Genomic DNA, 22,142 nt, shown 5'->3' on the forward strand with positions numbered 1-22,142 from the left:
TTCATATCTCCTCCAAGCTCCTCTGGAATCTCATTTGCCTCTCTGTTCTACAGCTTCACTCTTTCCCTGCCTACCGGGGTCCCTTTCTCCTAGTCTATAAATATGTTCACATTGAAAAACAAAATAAAAAACCCTTTCCTTAACCCTGGCAACAAAACAAAATAAATGGCACACTCCCTGCCTATTCTTAAGGAACTAAGATTCTATTTGACAGAATAAGCAAAGAAGGAGTTCTACCAAATTCATTTTACAACACAAATATGGTACTGATTCCAAAACCAGGCAGGTCAAAAAGAGAAAAAATCTTAAATAGGATACTAGCAAAAAGACTCCAGCAAGTCATCACAAGGCTTATTCACTGACCAGGTAGGATTCAAACCAGGAATGCAAGTATGGTTCAATATTAGGAAAACCATCCACATAACTGACCATATTAACAAGCAAACTTACAAAAATCATATGATTATCTCAATAGATGCAGAAAAAGCCTTTGATAAAATACAACACCTATTCCTATTGAAAACATGTTGAAAGTATGGGAATAGAAGGACCTTTCCCAAAAATAATAAACAGTATATATTTAAAACCATCAGCTGTGAAAAATGGATTTAGCCCTTCCTGTTTGTAACAATGAAGATACTTAGTTGAACAAAATCAGGACTGTCTTAGGAACTCTAAATTACTCCACTCTACTTAAGGGGGAAGATAAAGTTGTAATCTCCTGATTGAACAATGAAGGTACTTAGTTCTCACCTTATAGTGAAGCTAGAACTCTTTAAGCTAAGTCTGTTTTTAGATCGAAATATGAAAAGGTGTTAAGTATCTATAAAGGTTAAATTAATCACAAAAAGGTCAAGTAACTCACAAAAGGTGAACTTAAAAAAGAAGTGTTAAGTAACTCTAAAGATATAATCAAATCAAAGAAGATGAGAACTAAAATAATGGGCAGTCCTGGAGAAAAAGCCTTTGATATGATTGGTAAATATGAAAATTTAGAGGAGGAGACACAAGGGTGAAAGGTCTATATATTTGGGATTTTTGCTATCTCTGGCACCTTATTGGTGGTGGAGAATTAGCTGAGAGCAGCTCACTGAGCCTTCCGGCATCTTAGTGTGGCTATAAGCTATTGGTCTGGTTCAGTGGTGAGTTTCTGGCTGAATTTCCTCCTTTACTTTTCCAACTTTATCCCCTTAGAAGCCTCTAATCTTCTTCAGAGACCTAGAGGTAGGAATTTTAAACTCCCCCTGGCACAGGCCAGGCAGGAGGAATCCTATATCATCTCTTCTTTCCTTCTCCTTAAATTCCTTCGCTCTATATTAATTAAATTACCATAAATTTCCAGAATGACTTAGGTATTTTATTTGGGATTTTCCCTGGTGACCAATTAAATCTAGTTTTTAAGTCACAACCCTAAAATTATCTTGACACAGCAAACATCATCTGCAATGGGGATAAACTAGAAGCCTTCCCAATAAGATCAGTAGTGAAACAAGGATGCCCATTATCACCTCTATTATTTAACATTGTACTAGAAACACTAGCAATAGCAATTAGAGAAGAAAAAGAAATTGAAGGTATTAAAATTGGCAATGAGGAGACCAAGCTATCACTCTTTGCGGATGATATCATGGTCTACTTAAAGAACCCCAGAGAATTAACCAAAAAGCTAGTCAAAATAATCAACAACTTTAGCAAAGTTGCAAGTACAAAATAAACCCACATAAGTCATCAGCATTTCTATATATCTCCAACACAGCTCAGCAGCAAGAACTAGAAAGAGAAATTTCATTTTAAATCACCCTACACATTATAAAATACTTAAGAATCTATCTGCCAAGACAAACACAGGAACCATATAAACACAACTGCAAAACACTCTCCACACAATTAAAACTAGATCTAAACAATTGGAAAAACATTGCTTCCTCATGGGTAGGATGAACTAACATAATAAAAATGACAATCCTGCCCAAATTAATTTACTTATTTAGTGCTATACCCATTGAACTACCAAAAAACTTCTTTACTGAATTAGAAGAAACCATAACAAAGTTCATTTGGAAGAACAAAAGATCAAGGATTTCCAGGGAAATCCTGAAAAAAAAAAAGCAAGGGAAGGAGGATTTGCAGTCCCAGATCTCAAACTATACTATAAAGCAGTGGTTATCAAAACAATTTGGTACTGGCTAAAAGACAGAAAGGAGGATCAGTGGAATAGACTTAGCTTAAGTGACCTCAGCAAGACAGTCTATGATAAACCGAAAGATCCTAGTTCTGGGGACCAAAACCCACTATTTGATAAAAACTGCTGGGAAAATTGGAAGACAGTATGGGAGAGATTAGGTTTAGATCAACATCTCATACTCTACACCAAGAAACTCAGAATGGGTGAATGATCTGAGTATAAAGAAGGAAACTATAAGCAAATTAGGCAAACACAGAATAGTATACTTGTCAGATCTTTGGGAAAGGAAAGACTTAAAACCAAGCAAGAGTTAGGAAAAAAAATGTAAACTCAATACTTTAGATTATATCAAATTAAAAAGGTTTTGAAAACAAAACCAATGCATCAAAAATTATAAAGGAAGCAACAAATTGGGAAATAATTTTCATTACAAAAGGTTTAATTACTCAAATTTATAAAGAGCTAAATCAATTGTACAAAAAAAATCAAGCCATTCTCCAATTGATAAATGAGCAAGGGACATGAATAGGCAATTTTCAGCCAAAGAAAAAATCAAAGCTATTAATAAGCACATGAAGAAGTGTTCTAAATCTCTTATAATCAGAAAGATGCAAATCAAAACAACTCTGAGGTATCACCTCACACCCAGCAGATTGGCTAACATGACAGCAAAGGAAAGTAATGAATGCTGGAGGGGATGTGGCAAAGTGGGAACATTAATGCATTGCTGGGGAGTTGTGGATTGATCCAACCATTCTGGAGGGCAATTTGGAACTATGCGCAAAGGGTGCTAAAAGACTGTCTGTCCTTTGATCCAGCCATAGCACTGCTGGGTTTGTACCCCAAAGAGATAATAAGGTGGCAAAAAATTGGAAAATGAGGGAGGGGATGTCCTTCAATTGGGGAATGGTTGAACAAATTGTGGTATATGTTGGTGACGGAATACTATTGTGCTCAAAGGAATAATAAAGTGGAGGAATTCCATGGAGACTGGAACAACCTCCAGGAAGTGATGCAGAGTCAGAGGAGCAGAACCAGGAAAACATTGTACACAGAGACTGATACACTGTGGTACAATTGCATGTAATAGACTTCTCCATTAGTGGCAATGTAGTGACCCTGAACCACTTGGAGGAATCTACGAGAAAACCCACTATCACATTCAGAGGAAATACTGTGGTAGTAAAAACACCAAAGAAAAACAACTGCTTGAATACATGGGTCGAAGGAGATATGATTGGGGATGTAGACTCTAAATGAACATCCTAGTGCAAATGTCAGCAACATGGAAATAGGGTCTGATCAAGGACACAAGTAATAAATACCTAATGAAATTGAGCATTGGCTGCGGGAAGTTGGGTGGAGGGGAGGGGGAGAAATAATGTGATTATTGTAACCATGGAATAATGTTCTAAATTAACTAAATAAACTAATTCAAATGGAAAAAAAGTATGAAGTCAGAAGATGGAATATTTTAAGGCAAGAAACAGTAAGGAATGCAGTATTGTGGATTATAGCGTGTAAAGTGGAGTAAGGTATAAGAAGAGGTCACGTCAAGTTTGTATGACTATGGAATTTGTTACAAGAGTTCTGATTTTCTTTTTTTTTTCCCCAGAAAGGAGGAAATCATAGGAAAGGGGGGAAAATGCTTGTTAAATGAAAATATTTTAATTAAAAATAATCTAAAAAATAAGAAACATAATTATTCAAGGCTATGTTTTTCAAGTTTAAAAAAGTATTACTTAGCAGGTTAGAATTTTGCCTTTCAAAACTATTCTCCCTAGTACAAAAGGAAGTCCAAGTTACTCTCACTTTGATATGTTTTATTTGTAATAAAGTCAGTACTCTTTTTCCATGAGTTTCTCTTTGTTTTTCTGGGAAGCACTGAGTTGAAATTGCAGGAATGGTTCTGAGAAGAAGCTATTTTCAGACCTGGCTTCAATCTGAATTGCACCAAATATCTTATGATTCCTGAGGCAAAGGAGGAACCTGAGTTAGTATGAATCTTGTAAGGCAGATGGTTATGGATAACTTTAAAATAGCATTTTAAAAATCCAAAGTTCTTGGAAGATGGAATTTTTTTTATGAGGGGAAGGAATAGTTTTGTTTTCACATGAAAATTTGCAAATAAATACTTCTGCTTGACCAGGATGCACAAAATCTTACAGAAGCTTTTATAGCTTTGAGACCTTAAATGAGGGTTACTGTCTATAGAAGAAGAAATAGGATAGAATACTCCCTCAATGCGAAATTTCTACCTTGTTCTTACTGAACTTACAAGCATATAAAAGGATATAATGGACTCAGAAAAAATATCCAGTATAACTTTAAAGAAGCTAGAAAACCAAACCACTATAGAGTGGTTCAAGATTTTAACAATATACAATGACATTAAAAAAACATGAAGAGCCCCAAAAGATAACTGAAAAAAAAATCTCTTTAAATGTTAACGGTCATATATTCCTACTTACCATACAAGGGTTAACAGTGAGTGCACTTTTGATGAATTGAAATTGTAGAATGCCAGGCTGATTAGCTGTATTCTTGATGTCAGACTCAACATCAGCATTTTGAGAACCAAATCCACTAATTACCCACAGGTGATATCCTTCTGCACCCCAACTCTTGCATGAAAAAGAAACAAAAATTACTTGATCAGCAAAAAAGCTTTTTCCATCAAATCTTAACTTTGAACATTCTCATACTACTTGATGCCAGAATTGTTCATGACTTCAGGATGATTACAAAAGGTTGTTAAAATCAACATGGTTTGGAATCACTTGCACCCTACATTAAAATTCATTTTTTTTGGTAGGAGTCACATTTCTTTCCTTGTATCTGGGATAGTGGAACAAAATACAAACAACACATATATCACCAAAACCAGGCTTTCATTATCAGGAAAATTTTCTCTTATTTAAATTGCTTAATTGGATTATAGGAAAAGGTAATTAGAGATTACAAAATTATCTTTTCTGCCCTAATTAGTTTAAATTAGTAAAAAAGTCCAAGGCACAAATAATCAAATAAATAACAAAACCTTTTTTGCTAGATGTTTTCTTTTATCCTTTATCCAAAATACATAGTTTCTTTTATCCCTGATCCCCAAACCCCCAGCGCACTGAATGAGAGAGAACATGCAGCCATGGAAGTACTATTTAGAAAGATTCATTATCTAGAAAAGATGATAGGGACAAGTCTCCCTTTTTCTTCCTAGAAGAAATGCTTCCATAATTCTTATCGGATTATGCATGCTTACAAATGGTGGGGTTATATAAATTTATGACTGACATTATAGATAAGAGTGTTTAATCCAACTGATTTCTATAAAACCTTAAAGGATATTCAATATATTTTAAAATAACAGAATGATAGTAACATTCAAGAAAACATGACCCTAAAGGCAATATGCCCAACATTTATTTAATTTTGTGCCTGTTATATGAAAGGAGAGAATGAAAAAAATAGGTATAAAAGGATCACAAAGATATGGAGGTATTCAAATAAAAAAGATACATCTTTACAACAAACTCTTCCCTACATGAGTTACTTGTATTGATAGGTAAAAATGGAACTTCTCTGGCTTCCTGTCTCTACCACATACTGTCACTGAGAACCTGGTTTTATAAAACTCCAAACCAACCCTTGTTCCTTCTAGCCTGTCTTCAACAAATCTCTTTGCTGACCCTTGTTCCAGACTGAATCATAAATCCTCAAGTTCCTTGATTACTTTAGATGGAATTAGCAGCTATAAGCAAGTCTTAAGTACTCTTTTTGTTTTTTTCAGTTTCTTCTTTTGTATCTAGGCTACTCCCAGGCACCTTAGCTTTTGGCTATATCATCTAGGTCCATGTTGGTGAATGTACAACATGTGTGCCTGATAGGGCTGCTCCCTTTCCCCTTGCTACTGGGCCAGAGGGCATTTCTCACATGATCCGCCCTTTTGCCCAGATTCTCAATGGGTGCACTTCCTCCCTCCCCTGTCTGGGGTAAGGGAGGGGGGCCTTCACATGCTGCATGAGGGTTGCAGTTTGGGTACTCAGTATTTGCCATCACTGATCTAGGCCTTACAGTCAGTTTAGACCATGGCTAGTGCAGATCTCAAGTGAGTAACAAACAGGGCATAAGCCCTTCTTCAAAAATCTATACCCAGTTGTGTGACCCTGGGCAAGTCACTTGACCCCCATTGCCTAGCCCTTACCACTCTTCTGCCTTGGAGCCAATACACAGTATTGATTCAATCTATATAATTACATTGCATTCTATAGTTCAATGGATCCCAACTGAATCTTTCTACCTCAATTAAAGACCATTATTATAACTTCTTTGGTAGTTCACTATTTTTTCAGGTTTACATTTATATTTATATTTGGAGGCTCATCCAGGATTTCAAAGTCTCCCACCGATCTGCCTGCTCGAATTTCCCTTGGACTCTTGGCTGGCTGGAATGTTCCTGTCCAGATTCAACGCAGGCCAGCTTAGGTGAGTAAGCTATCAGAATCTGTACTCAAAAAGCCATTTAACTGGAATAATTGTTGGTTCTTTACTGGAAGGTTTGGTAAAGGCCCATGGGCAATTTGGGGGTCCATTCTACCATATTCTGCTGAGAATGCCTTCCAGGTATGTGACTTTAGATTATGGACCATGTGGTAGGTACAGTTGCCATCCTTGGGCTCCTGGGAGCCTATGTGGTCACTCTGATAGACCCTTTGATTTGAAAGGTCAGCTACCCGGAGAAATATTTTTTGTTTGTGTTTGATTTGTCATTTGTCTGTGGTGAGCATGTATATATGTATGTGTTTGTAAGTCTTTAAGTAAAACAAGATGTTTGTCTTTCCCCACTCATATCCTATGGGGAAGGAGAGAGAGGAGGGTGTGGCATAAATGAGATGCAAATAGTACTGAGAAAGTATCAGTTTAAATGGCTGACAAGCTTTGAAAGGATGTTAATCTGGAGTGCTAGAGTAAACTTCAACATTAAAATCTGAAAATTATGTTTAATCTAAATCTGTTAATTGCTTTGGGCCAAATAAAACGGGAGGAAAGTTCTGCATGGTATATAATGCTATAACAAAAGGGTTTTTTTGGTAATAAGGGTGGTTTTTTAAAAAAGCTTCTTATAGAAGTTTAAGAATTTAAGTTCTGGGTTTTCTCTATATTGTATTTCTAATGTATTTCCTAGATGGAGGTTTCTCCATAACAACTTCAAATACTTGCAATTTAAATGTTAGTCACTAATGATTGAAACTGTGCTAACTGTTGATCCATAACTTTCCAGCAGGAGTCAAAGGAAAGGTCTGGGACTCATGTTTATATTATACTTTTTTCCTTATAGCTTGTGGAATGATGAAGATGGATAATATTGTAGATCGATAGTGCTTTTCACTTTTTAATGATACCAATAATAAGATGGATCTTTATCACAGAGCTCTTGATTTGGAGACTATAATTTCAAAATTTTAAAGTATTGCTTATTCTGCCTGGAGAAGACAAGGCGATTCTATTTTAAAAATGTATCTAATTAATTTAGAATATTTTCCATGGTTACACGATTTGTGTTCTTTCCCTCCCCTCCTCTCTCTCATAGCCAACGAGCAATTCAACTAGGCTGTACATGTATCATTGATCAAGACCTATTTCTATGCTATTAATATTTGCAATAGAGTGATCATTTAGAGTCTACATCACTAATCATATTCCCATCAAACCATGTGATCAAGGAAATGTTTTTCTTCAACCCAGGGCTTTTCTGAGTGACATGTATTGTTCTGGAGTCTAAGAAAGTTAATTTGGATTTGGCAAATTTCAGACTTCACTGACTATTGCAAATGGAATACTAATTTACTAAAATACGAAATTAACTAATGGTTAAAGACCACTGTGAAACTTTTAATGGAACAGCCCAAGCTCTTCATGGAAGCAGCTTCTGCTGATACAAAGACAATTTTTTTTTTCTTCTTGGAGCCATTGGAACAGAGTAGAGTGAAAAGGTAAGAAATGGGGTCGGACAGCTCTGAAGAGGATTTGGTTCCTTAGAATCAGGTTACGAATTTCCAATACGACCCCTCTTCAATGAAGTAAGGGAAAGATTAAAGTCAGAATATGACTTCAAAGAGGTCCAGATAAGTTAAGTTGGAACTAAAAGTAAGGGAGTGTCCCTTCAAAGAACTGAGAATTGTAGTCCCTAATAAAGTATGTGAAATATTTAGGCCTTATAACGAATAATACTGAATAAATGAAAATTATGAGATACATGGTCTTACAGTCTTTAGTTTACTGATTTGTACACTGAGTAAAAATGCTTAATTTGATGGCTATGATTAAAATAGTAAATTCTATTAAACATAGATACTTTTAGGTTATAGAATAAGAGAATACTGTTAGTATTACTTTGAAAATTAAGGTTTTTAATGTAATTTTGATTTTTAATTGTCCATAAGATAGACATGGACATATTTATGGTAATAATAGTCTAAAATAGAATCAATTTATGTTTAAGGCTCAGAAGGGTCAATTAGATATTTTAATTTTAAGAACAAAGACTTCATTTTGTGCTACCATTTATTCTCTTCATTTTGTTTTTCTGTCATTCAACCATGAGAAGAAAAGCTAACTACATAAATCATTTATTATTCTGTGTGTATAGTTAGTTATAATTAGTGCCTTTTCATTTTAAGAGAAATTGGACTCAGTTTTTGTTATAACTAATTGACCTCCAGGGACATATTTGCTTAATGGGGAGTGCCAGAGGGGTACAATACATTGCTTTACTTGCATTTGAATTTTGTTTTGACTAACTAGGAATTCCATTTGTAGAATGTGGGACCCTTGCAGATTAACTTGTTGCAAATGAAGTTTAGATGGGTAGCTATGCCTATACTCTTTAGCAATATAAAAGCTATCCATTATAATTTCAAGGGCTTTATTCTGATTTTAAAATGATCTTAAGCTTTTCCTTAATAATGCTGTTACCAGGAAGAAGGATTTTACTCAGTGTCCATCCCCCTAGGTCTAGGATTTTTGGGGGGGTGTGGGGAGCTGGGGAAATGGGGGTGGGGGTGGAGTTATTGCACAGGCTATTGCTAGAAAGAATTTTTCCACCTGAGGATTCCCTAGTGACAGAACCTGGGTACCTACCACTCCCAATCCTTAAGTCTGGCAGAAGACATGAAAAATGATTAAAGTTAAACTTGATAAATTTCTTATTTATCTCCTTTTAGTTCAGTTGCAGAGGACACAAACCATGGAGGCCCTCACCATCCAATAGCCCAGTCATTTCTTAGGAAGCCAAACCCCCCAGACAAAGTCACCCTATAGTGAGAAATTTCGGGAATTAATAGAAAACACTAGTTCAAGGACCCATTACAGCAAAATGGAGAAGACCTCACCAAGTTAGATGACTTCTAATAGGGTTAACTATCCTCTTTGCTCTCCCTTCCATTTGTCTATTAGATCTCCTTCAATACTTGTTCCTGAGCCAGCTATAGAATTTGGTCTTGCTGTTTTCCCCTTAGAATTCTAGTGTTATCTACCCTGATTTGTGATGTATCTTTTTAAGACAGGCAATCAGATGCAAAAGTACTAAATAAAATACTAGCTAGAAGACTGTAGGTAACATGTCACAAAGATTATATGTTGTGACCAAGCAGGAGTTCTACCAGGAATGCATGGATGGTTTAAAAATAAGAAAAACTATCAACATAATATCAATAACAAAAACCATATGATCATTTCAATAGATGCAGGAAAAGCCTTTAACAAAATAAAACACTCATTCCTAATTAAAACCCTATAAAGCATAGGTATAAATGGATATTTTTTCCTTAAAACAATACAAAGCATCTACCTAAAACCATCAGCAAGTTTTATTTATAATGGGAAGAAGCTGGATTAGGAGTGAAACAAGGATGTCCATAATCATTAATGTTATTTAACATAGTATTAGAAATGCTAGCAATAACAATAAGAGAAGAAAAAGAAATGGAAAGAATCAGAATGGGCAAAGAGGTAATAAAACTCTTTGCAGAAGACATGATGGTATATGTGGAAATCCCTAGACATCCAACATTCAACTAAATTCCTAAACATTCAACAATCCCAGTTGAAACTTTCAATAATTTTAGCAAAGTAGCAGGTTATAAAATAAAACTACATAAATTATTAGTATTTTCATATACTACCAACAAAGTCCTGCAAGAAGAGATAGAAAAAGGTTTTTCAATGACAACTATGTAAAACAATTGGGAGTATAGATGCCAAAACCAATCCAGAAACTATATGAATATAATTATAAAACACCTTATACAAATAAAGTCAGATCTAAATAATTGGAGAAATATTAATTTTTCAGATGGGCAAAGCCAATATATTTAAAATGACAATCTTGACAAAACTAATCTACTATTTAATGGAATCCCAATTAAATTAACAACAACAAAATTTATTGAGCTAAAAAATAGTAAAATTCAGTTTGGAGAACAAAAGATCAAGAATATCAAAAGAATGAAAAAAAAATTAGAGGAAGAAAGTCTAATACCACCAGATTTTAAATTGCATTTTAAACCAGTAATTATCAAAACTATCTGGTAGTAGATAAAAAACAGAAAGGTAGATCAGTGGAATAAGAACAAACAATACAACAAGGAGCAATAAAATTAAAAAAATAACTTGCATAGATACAAGTTTTGGGGAAAAGAAATCAAAGAAAGACACACATAGACTTCTCTCTTCTCTCTCTCTCTCTCTGATCTCACACTCATCAAAGTGGCTAAAATGACAAAAGGGCAAAATTACAAACGTTGAAGGAGTATGGAGAAATGGCCACACCAATCCACTGTTGGTAGAGCTGTGAACCAATCCAACCATTTTGGAGGGCAATTTGGAACTATACCCAGAGTTATAAAACTATGTATACCCTTAGACCCAGCAATACTAGCAGCTCTTTGTAGTGGTTAAGGATTGGAAATTGAGGGGGTGGGATACATTTGAGGTTAAAATATATGGGAGTGTAATTGAAAGAAATACAGGAACAAATTGGTCTATGATGCCAGTAGCTCCAATGGAGTATATTGAACCGCTTCTTTATCTGGTTTCATAAAACTCAGAATTAAAACAACAACAACAAACTAGATTGACAATTACTCTAACCTGAGAACTAGAAAAGTCAGAAATGTTAAATAAAAAGCTACTAGTCCTCACAGCTAATTGAAATAGGAGAGTTTCATCTCAGTTATGTTTATTTTGTTGTCAATTCAATATAACTTAATATCTGTTATTTTGGGGATTTGTAACAAACATGTTGCCCACAGTGCTTTTCAAAGTTTGGGTACTTTATCATGCATTCATTATGCATGTAGAATTGCAAAATGTAATTCTTTCTCAATCTGATGTCAGAATTTAGGAAAGAATCATGGAGCCTGATTTTTATGGATATAGTTGTAATAGTAGGAGATGGTTATATTTAATCCTAAACATGATTTAAAAAAATTATGATTTGAAGTTTAAATTTTTGGGAATATAATTGGAAGAAATGCTATTGAACAAATTGGTCTATGATATCAGGTGCCCTAATGGGGGAATGAATCTTCTGGGAGAAATGAGTATAGTTCTGTCTCTGGGGAAATCTGAGAGAGTGCTCAGCTAGATTCCCTAGAATGGAATTTCACTTTTACACCTGGCAAGAGCTATACATGGATATGCATTATAGCCAGTTGCTGCCTGGCATTACTACTACAAATTAAAGGAGCACGTCTCCCTTGGTTTTTGTCCCTCTTTTTCTCCTGTTATGCCAAGTTTTCTATAATCACAAAGGTGAATACATTCACCAATAGGTTGATGTTGAAACACAGGAATTGAACATGGAAGTATATAGAATTTTAGTCATTTATGCAATAAAGTGAATGAATAATGAGTTTGTCATTTACCTACTACTTCTTATGAGGCCTTTGAAAATATGAAGTGATCAAAATAATTGGAAAATGCTATAGTAATTTGTGAAACAAAGATATAAATCTATGTAGTAGAGATTTAGTGAGTTTATTTTGATTAAGTTAATCTAGTTGTCAGTAGAAAAGAATGACTTCTGATCTCAGTATCTCAAACAGTCACTTGGATGTGATCTTTTCTTGGAATAAATTTAAAGGAATCTGAAATAAAATTTAAAGATAATACTTAATGTGAGTGAAATATCCAATACATGTGCAGTATGGTTATGGTTGTTAATAAGAAGTTAAAGGGAAATTAAAAGATTTTGTTTTTAGATTCTCAAAATCTCATTCTCCACAAGGAGAACTGAGGAGTTTGAACTTGAATTTTAATTTGTGAATTTAATTTTTAAAACTTTTCTGAAACAGAAATTTCACGATAAAACTTTTAGCATTGAAATTTATCAATGGTGAACTAATATGTGCCTGAGCAAGCATTTTAAAAAACATGGTTTTGGAACATCCTAGTGCAAATATCAACAACATGGAAATAGGTTCTGATCAAGGACACAAGTAATACCCAATGAAACTGTACATTGGCTGCGGGAAGGGTGGGTGGAGGGGAGGGAGAGAAATAATGTGATTATTGTAACCAAGGAATAATGTTCTAAATTGACTAAATAAACTAATTCAAATGGAAAAAATTGATTTTTAAATTTGTGTTTTTTTTCTAGCTCTTGCTTGGTTTTGATGACAACTGCTTTATAGTATAGTTTGAGATCTGGAACTGCAAGGCCTCCTTCATTTGCATTTTTTCCATGATTTCCCTGGATATCATTGATCTTTTGTTCTTCCAAATGAACTTTATGTTTTTTTTTCTAATCCAGTAAAAAAGTTTTTGGTTGTTCAATAGGTATGGCACTAAATAAATAATGTAATGTAATAGAATTCTCCATTAGTGGAAATGCAGTGATCCTGAACAACTTGGAGGAATCTACAAGAAAAACCACTATCCATATTCAGAGGAAACACTGTGGGAGTAAAAACACTGAAGAAAAACAACTGCTTGAAAACATGGGTCGAAGGGATATGGTTGGGGATGTAGACTCTAAATGAACATCCTAGTGCAAACATCATCATTGAAATAGGTTCTGATTAAGGACACAAGTAATACCCAATGAAATTGAGTGTCGGCTGCGGGAAGGGTGGGTGGAGGGAAATACAATGAGTATTGTAACCAAAAAAAGTAAAATTAAATTAAAAAAAAAAAGAAAAAATATGGTTTTGGTTTTATAAGAGGATATTCAATTGGAATTTTTGTTTAGTATCATTATTATTATTTATTATTTTAATTTATTATTTTATTTTGGTTTATTTCTTTAAACAAAGTGTGATTGGTTTCACTGCCAGGTTTACAAACCTTGATAAGCTGGTTAGGAAGGCCAACTATATTTCCTTAGCAAATGTGGCTTATATATTTTTACTTGCTTCAAGTGGATTTTAATAGAATGGTAAAAGATGTTGTTAAAAAGTAGCTAATGAGTTACCTTCTTATATTGTTCTAAGCACAAATATAAAACAATTTTTAGGCCCATAAAAACATTTCAGTCAGCCTAAATTACTGAATATCTGCTGTGACAGATAGCATCATTTAGTCTTGTACATGAACATGAACAAATACCCAAAGTTAATGAGTTCCTACTTCAGAATCTGGTTATAGATTTCTCATGTTTTCTTTTCTATCAAGGAAGCTATGCAAGAACGGGCCTGGTGCAAAGGAATCTTTCATGGAAAGAGAAAAAGGTTACTGAAGACTACCTTAGATGCCCAGGACTTGAAAGTCATGATAAAGAGTATGGGAAATGAGAGAATTTTTTATCTTTGATTTTTGCCAAAGCTGGAGTCTTAGTCTATTGGCCATCAAATGCTTCTTGTTGATGGGAGACACTCTTAGAAGCTACTCAATTGTCCATATATTGGTCCCTTTGTCACCTTCCTACCTGAGGAAAAAGAGGGCCATTCTTAAGCCAGATTCCTTTTGTCCCTTTTTATAGTTAATGGTGGTATTGCCATGACCAGAACGGGGAAATGACCCTTGTCCCTTATAGCCTGTCTTCAAGAAATCCCTTTGCTGACCTCTGTCCCAGACTGAACCATAAACCTTCAAACACCTCTTGATTATTTTAGATCGAATTAGCAGATATAATCAAGTTTTAAGAATATTTTTGGTTTTCTTGGTTCCTCCTTTTGTAACTAGGCTACTCCCAGGTACCCTAGTTTTTGGTTCTTATCATCTAGGCTTCCCACAGTCAGTTTAGATTGTGGCTAGTACAGGTCCCAAGTGAGTGACAGGACATATAACTACTTTGATAGTTCTTTTTTGTGTGTGTGTGTGTGGGGGGGGGGTTGATGCCACTAACAAGAATAAAAAATTAGGGAGCAGCTGGGTGGCTCAGTGGATTGAGAGTCAGGCCTAGAGATGGGAGGTCCTAGGTTCAAATCTGGCCTCAGACACTTCCCAGCTGTGGGACCCTGGGCAAGTCACTTAACCCCCATTGCCTAGCCCTTACCACTATTCTGCTGTGGAACCAATACACAGTATTGACTCCAAGATGGAAAGTAAGGGTTTAAAAAAAAAAAGAATAAAAATTTAAATATGAAAGAATGACTAGGTTTTCCCATTGACATCCCCCTCCCTCCTAATGGTTTTAGTCAATCAAAGAATTAAATGAAGAATTTATTTGGATTCTGGCAGAATACTAAATCATATAAACACCACATATGATAAATTATAATCTAGACTTCTCACATAGTTGCTAATTTTTAAGGAATATTTACCATAGAGCTGATCTTAAGAGGCTCCTTCTTGGTACCATCAGACCGGTAACTGAAAGAAAAAAAAAGTCTTATAGAATCATATCTTATGGAGAAAATAAAGGCTATTCACTATGACCTACTCCTAATCCCTCCTTTTTATCTCAAAAGCCCTAGACATCTTGCAGACTTTTCTCATTTTAATCTCCAGGCTTTGATGAAGAGTTGTCAACTTTAAAAAAAAAAAAGAAATTTATACAATTCATGTTTTATAAAATGAGTATTAAGTTCAAGATTAAATTATTTTAATAATTTTAAATTGCACAATTCTTTTGCCAGTTTACATAGGAGAACAAGAAACTTTTTGCTCAGGGAATTGCATGTTGACCATGCACAGTAAACTTTTAATATTTACCTAACAGAGGATATTGGAGATGAAAAAAAGCTGAGTTCACTTTGTATATATTTGTATGATATATTTCATATATTTCTTGTAAAATACCCTCAGCACAATATCCTACTGCAGTTTCTTCTAGCAGATTGCTTCTTCAATTATCTAGCCCCTTCCAAATTTATCATTTTTTATCAACTAATTTATTCTATGTTGCCTAAAAATACTCATTTCTCCATCCTTAAAAAATCCTTACCTGATCCTTTCATATATTTAAAACTCTCATCCTACATGACCCTAAATCTCTTTCCCCCTCGAGTTAAACTCTTAGAAAAAGATGCCTATACTTTTTATCTACATTCTTTTCTCACTCCCCAGAAAAACGGCTTTCCCAAAGTTATTACCTATCTTTTCACAAATCTAATAGCTTTTTTAGAAGTTCTTCTCCTTTTTGACATCTCTATAATATATGACACTGTTGACCACTTTTTTTTCAAAAGACGTTCTTTTCTGAACTCCCTTCCTATCTGACAACTCTTTTTCTGGATTATTATCCATATCTCATCTTCTAAATATGGAAGATTCTAAGACTCTTTTATGGGCCCTATTTTATTTTTCCCCTCTATCAGTTTCCCTGTAGTCAATTATCACCATCATCTTTGAAGATGGCTCCAGTACGATATCAACTAGCTAATGGATTATTGACAGTAGATGTCCTATAGATATATCAAACTCAAATTTCCTATTTCTATTAGCAGCATTATCATATATTCAGTCATTTAGGTTTCAGAACTTTATGGTTTTCCTCAACTCCTTATTCTTCCTTACCTCTTCTATAACCAGTTGCCAAGGCTTTTCAATTCTACCTCCAAAGCATCTTTTGCAAATATCCTCTACTCTCTATTCACACACTCATTATTTTAATTCAGACTCTTATCTCTTGCCAGGAATACAGCAGCTCTTCTAGTTGTTCTCCCTGCTTCTAGTCTATGCCCTCTAATTCATCCTTCACAGCAGCTTTAAGAAATTATGTTAGGCAATTTTAGGGGGTATGCTAATTCTTTGGTAGAGCTTAATTTGGCAAGAGTAACAATGATACTTACCTGTTGGGGTGAAATAATATAATTTAAAGAATTTCTTGCTTGTTTAAAGGGAGGTTTCCAGAGATATATTTAAAATTTCTTTTTAGATAATAATGAATAATGAAAAGCTCTAAGACAATTCCTTAGAAATTATTATTTAGAAAAGGAGGGAAACAAATCAATAAAGATAGTCTCAGGATATAGGGTATTACTTCATTTGTCTTTTAAAAAATAGTCACAGTTATTTTGTCTAATATCAGTTATTAATTCATTCACTCACGCAAAATCTCCTCCAAGAGTACAAATCAACTGGGCACCAAACACACTCCATAAAGAAAGGCCTCCATATTCCCAAGTCACCATTACGACACTGTTATCAGGAGACCACTTGATCAATTTAACAGCTCCCGTTTTGTTCCAAATATCTATTAATAAATATTAAAAGAGGGAAAAAGAATGATTCCTAAATATAATTTTTATATATTATATATAAGAGATTATGGTAGAATAAAACAAATACTGGAATTAGAATTAAATAAGATTTGGCTCTGCAATTGATTATCCAAGTAACCTTCAGCAAGGTAAAATGAACTGTACTATTTCTTGAAGGTTGCCTTTTCTTTTGTGTGTACTGTCCAGTAATATCTCCAGTTACCATGAAGGAAAAGCTCTAGTAATATTAATGTAAAATTTTCCAAAAGGAAATTCAGATGAAAAAATTCTAGTTCCTTTGTCATCAAAAAAGTTTTCTTCATATAATTGCTTAAAAATTCTCTTCTTTAACGTCTATTTTTAACCATTTAAGTAAAATTGGTTTTGTTCCAAAAAATGAGGTTCCTCTTATTAATTATAACGATAATTGCCAATTATTTAACACTGTAAGGTTATTTCATATATAATGCCTCAGTTGGTATGCACACTAATACTATCACATAAGCATTATAGAGAAAAAAATTATTTCTAATACTGCTAATCTTCAACATTTTCAATAAAACATATCTTTCCCACAATAGAGACCAGTAGATAAATATTTAGGGTCTCTAAAGATAAGATCCAGGTGGGAAGCACATGCAAATCCAGAGAAATTCCGAGTTCAAAACCCCAGAATTATTGACATTGTTCTCTACTTATCCAAGATAGTGATATAAAACTGAATCAACACAGGAAAAAAGGAATCTGCTGAGTAAAACTTTAAGTTTAATGTAACTAATTCAAGCAATTATAGGACAGCAAAGAGATACACATAACTTGCATATTTTAATAATCCATGATATATTTATTTCCTTGGTTCAAATGAATTAGGGCTCGAAAGGGATCTTCAAGAGCATGTAAATCAATTCTCTATATTTCATAGCTCCAGTAAATTCTACCATATAGCCAGTCAGTGGATAAAAATTACCTAAATATCACAAATCAAAATTTAAGAATCTTATAAGTAAATGGAGGGGGTAGCTGGGTAACTCAGTGGATTGAGAGCCAGGCCTAGAGATGGGAGGTCCTAGGTTCAAATCTGACCTCAGACACTTTCCAGCTGTGTGACCCTGGGCAAGTCACTTAAACCCATTGCCTAGCCCTTACCACTCTTTTGCCTTGGAGCCAATACACAGTATTGACTCCAAGACAGAAGGTAAGGGTCTTAAAAAAAAAAAAAGTAAATAGAGCATCAACTACCAAGTAGAGACCAAATTATTTAAGATCCCCAAGTTATATCTTTTTTTAAAAAAATACATATCCCATAGTCATTATATGTTATTATATAAGTAAAATTTGTTTTAACACATAGCATGATTAGTGAAAAATTTTAAAGCTGAAACTAGGATACTTTGGCATTTCTTTGTAATACTGGGGTTAGGATAGACTAATCACTAAACTTACGTTTAAGATTTTATGACATACAGATATGATGTGTGAAGAAAAATGTTCAAACCCACCTGCCATGATATAATAAAATTCTACTGAATATAAAATATTAATTTAAACATGTCATTGGGTAAGAATTTTCTTTTAATAATACTAATGCACTTCATAAAAAATATGACTGGAAAAAAAGGTGGGCTACTCATAATGAGAATAAGGAATTACAGAGAGATAGCTAGGTGCCACAACATAATAAAGCAACCAGAAGACGTCCACTAGCCATTAGATAAACCATCTATGGATATAAATAAAAATCAGACACCATGAAACCCAGGAGGAGACTAAAATCAGTTCTACTTAAAAGACTAGGATACTAATGAGATCTCATTATCTATGAAAGTATCAAAAATTTTAATTTTGTATAAACACTTCAACTGATGTCAAAAATTGAGCACAAGGTACAAATGAGGACCAGTAAGTTTTACAAATTCTATAAAAAATAACTCACCAGGATATTGTTTTGGTGTTAGCTCCAATTTGTGAGATAGTTGCATGGCTCCAGTGGCGTTGTCTATTGTATAAACTTGCACAGATCCACTGGAAAAGTAAATGATAACATTTAGGAGGGGGGCAACTATACATGAAAAAATTACACAAACTTAAATATAAGAAGTGACATTGTCATTGCTCACAAAATTAAATTTCTGGGACACAATAAACATGCATACTTAAAAAATAAGGTCAAGGGGGCAGCTGGGTAGCTCAGTGGATTGAGAGTCAGGCCTAGAAATGGGAGGTCTTAGATTCAAATCTGGCCTCAAACACTTCCCAGTTGTGTGACCCTGGGCAAGTCACTTAAACCCCATTGCCTAGCCCTTACCACCTTTCTGCCTTGGAGCCAATACACAGTATTGTGTATAAGATAAGGGTTTAAAAGATAATAATAAGGTCAGTTCAGTTACTTTACATTAATCTTGCTTCATTCATCATAAAAATAGACTAAAACATGTCTTAGAAAGGATTTTAAATTGGTTATTTTTAATTGTCATATATATTGGGCTTTACATCCATATATTATACTATCAATATTGGCATTATCACCATAAATAAAATGAGAGGATATAAGGAAGGTGCAGATAAATGGAAGGATGGCTTCTAAGTTCTCATTAAAGAGGTAAACCAAGGAATTGGTGGACTTTATAAGTGCACCCAAAGCCAGCAAAACACTTCAATTTCATGAGACACTGATTGTGTCTTTACTTGCAGTGCTCATGATGAGCAAAAGATACAAATAACTGCATAAGTGTGCCAAAATCTATTGGAAAGGTTAAGAAAAATGACTATAGGCTATCCAGTTGGAAAAATTAAATAAAATTTTGAGATGCAAAAGTGGAGCTTAATGGAAAAGTTAAGACTTAGATATAAAGACTTGAAAAGTATCTACATTGAAATGATAATTTAATACAGGGGAGCTGATGAAGTCACCAAGTGGGAGAGAATAAAAAGATGATAGCAAAAGGCCAGAGGTTTGTTATAAATTCAATGATCATTTCTACATTGAAGGCTCCCAAATTTATACATGAAGACAATACCTTCTGAACTCTAGCAGCATTGTATTATCAATATTTTACTGGAAAGTAATTATAATTTTAAATCCAATATGTCCATGATGTTGTTCGATACCTTTATTTCTAATTCTGCAAGACTCTTTGATGGCCTCCTATTGCCACCAGCATAAATAGGTACTACTCATTTTGACATTTAAATTGCTCTACACGACTTACTGGGACATATTTCATTAATCTTTTACTCTGATGTAGCCAAAGTAGCCTATTTACTTCTTCCCAAACTGTATCATTTCACCTCTTGCCTTCATGCCAAAGTCCAAGTTTTGTCTTATATTCCCAGAATATATTCCTTCCTTAAATCTGTCTCCTGGAATCATTAGTTTCCTTTAAGGTTAGCCTTAGATGATACTTCCTAAAGGAAACCTTTCCTGATAAGATTCTTCATTGTTAATGCTTTCTCCTTTCTTAGGTTCCATGATATTTATTTTTCTGATATTGTTGCATTCCTTCCCAAGGAGAAGAGTTCCTTGAGGACAGATACCATTTTTTTACTTTATCTTTATATCCTATGATAGGAACTATATTGCACATAAAAAATGCTCATATATTTTTGAATTGAATTTAGTCCAGATTCTTCTTTTACAGATAAATACAGATGCCTAAAGAGGTGGAATGGCAAAGGTCAAGAAGCAAATTCCTGTATCTTCCCTTAGACCAAAGACTTCAATGAATTTGAAGTCTTATTGATGTTGCTCTGTCCAAAGATACAGCTCAGAATGTGTCACCTTCATATCCCATCTAGCTCTCTACCTAGGCCTATGACCAACTCTCTGCTGCCATCCATTTCCATTACTTTCCTTGAATTCATTCTCATACTCTGGGCATTATAATAAAATCAATAGAACCATGCCTTTTGGAGAGGGTATGACAATTGATTACATTATTAATCAGCTCACAAGTCCTGTGAGTCCCCAGACAAAAGCTCCTTTCCCTTTATAGAAGGGGTCCCCAAACTTTTTACACAGGGGGGCAGTTCACTGTCCCTCAGACCATTAGAGGGTTGGACTATAAAAAAAACTATGAACAAATCTGTATACCACTGTCTGTAATAGCAGAGGCTATAGTGCTGGCTGTGAAGGGCCTGTCACACCTTGCACAGGCCCATCACCACCACCCACTATACCGGGCAGCAGTATATGCAGTGAGGAATCCCCTCCCCCAGATTTCTGCTCACTATGCTGACGTCTTCCATTGTGCAGCTCCATAATCCTTTGCGTGGCACCTTGTTCTCATTCAGTTACTCTCAGAACAAGGTGCCATGCAAAGGATTACATCACCGGAAGTAGTACTGTATGTGAGCAATGCCGTGCTTTGTGGCTCCGCCACATACAGTGCTCCTTCAATGACCACCAATCAAAGAGGTGCCCCTTCCGTAAGTGCGATGGGGGCCAGATAAATGGCCTCGAGGGGCTGCAGTTTGGGGAACCCTGTCATGGTACAACTAATCAAAAAACTCATGGAATAATTTTTTTAGTGGTTAAAATCAAAAGAAAAATATTTAAGTAAAAATGTGAAAGGGTACTAAGAATTTAAAAATTAAAGTGGTTTAATATCGTTAAATGCAATTACATGGGTGGATGGGAATTTATCTAAATATCTATATATCTAAATCTATGTATCAGTGAGCTACCTTTAAGTTGTAAGAGAAAGTTTACATTTAGAATTAAAGATTTTAGTGAATTACTACAAATAAAACTAGAGTAATAGAAAACCAACTTTGATATTAATTATATTGTAATAATATTTTATATTTTATATTAGCAAAAAAATTTTAATTTTAAAAAGAAAACCTTACCAACAATTAAGAATGTACTAAATAGTTTCATTTGTTATTATTTATGATATGGTATATTCAACTAAAAAGGTAAAAAATTTTAGCAAAAACTGGTTCTTGAACATAACGCTTACCTAACACAACCAAATGCCATCAGTCTATATTTGTTATTTACTGCTACGCAAGTCCCATCCACAACATCTTGTGCCCAAACACCACGGAGCTGCTACAATACAATAGAGAAACAGTTTGGAATTAAAATGTGTTCTCAAAGATTTTACATCAACAATAATTCTATTTCATTAAGCATACAATATATTCAAATCATATTTGATTAAACAAATTCTATGACTTATTTCAGGTTACAGAATCACATAGGATACGAAGGCATTAGAAAAGTAATAACCTATATTGGTGAGGGGAGCAATCCCACTGAAGTGCTATCCTAAAGTGCCCTAGTATTTAATGGATTTAAGTCAACCCTATAT

General features: G+C 34.4%; 1 protein-coding gene across 8 annotated transcripts in view; it reads right to left on the bottom strand.

Annotated features, from left to right (window-relative positions):
• The window catches only part of RIC1 (RIC1 homolog, RAB6A GEF complex partner 1), a 181,853-nt gene that overhangs the window by 40,344 nt on the left and 119,367 nt on the right, over positions 1-22,142 (bottom strand). For 7 of the 8 annotated variants that reach the window (XM_056805439.1, XM_056805441.1, XM_056805438.1 and 4 more), the window contains 5 exons: positions 21,789-21,880; positions 18,761-18,849; positions 16,676-16,820; positions 14,947-14,995; positions 4,657-4,809 (listed from right to left, as the gene is read on the bottom strand). In XM_056805439.1, coding sequence (XP_056661417.1) covers positions 4,657-4,809; positions 14,947-14,995; positions 16,676-16,820; positions 18,761-18,849; positions 21,789-21,880 — 528 coding nt within the window. The remainder of the gene's footprint in view (positions 1-4,656; positions 4,810-14,946; positions 14,996-16,675; positions 16,821-18,760; positions 18,850-21,788; positions 21,881-22,142) is intronic. The other variant, XM_056805440.1, reaches the window with a different exon arrangement.

Source organism: Monodelphis domestica, chromosome 7, assembly GCF_027887165.1.
Source record: "Monodelphis domestica isolate mMonDom1 chromosome 7, mMonDom1.pri, whole genome shotgun sequence".
NCBI lineage: Eukaryota > Metazoa > Chordata > Mammalia > Didelphimorphia > Didelphidae > Monodelphis > Monodelphis domestica.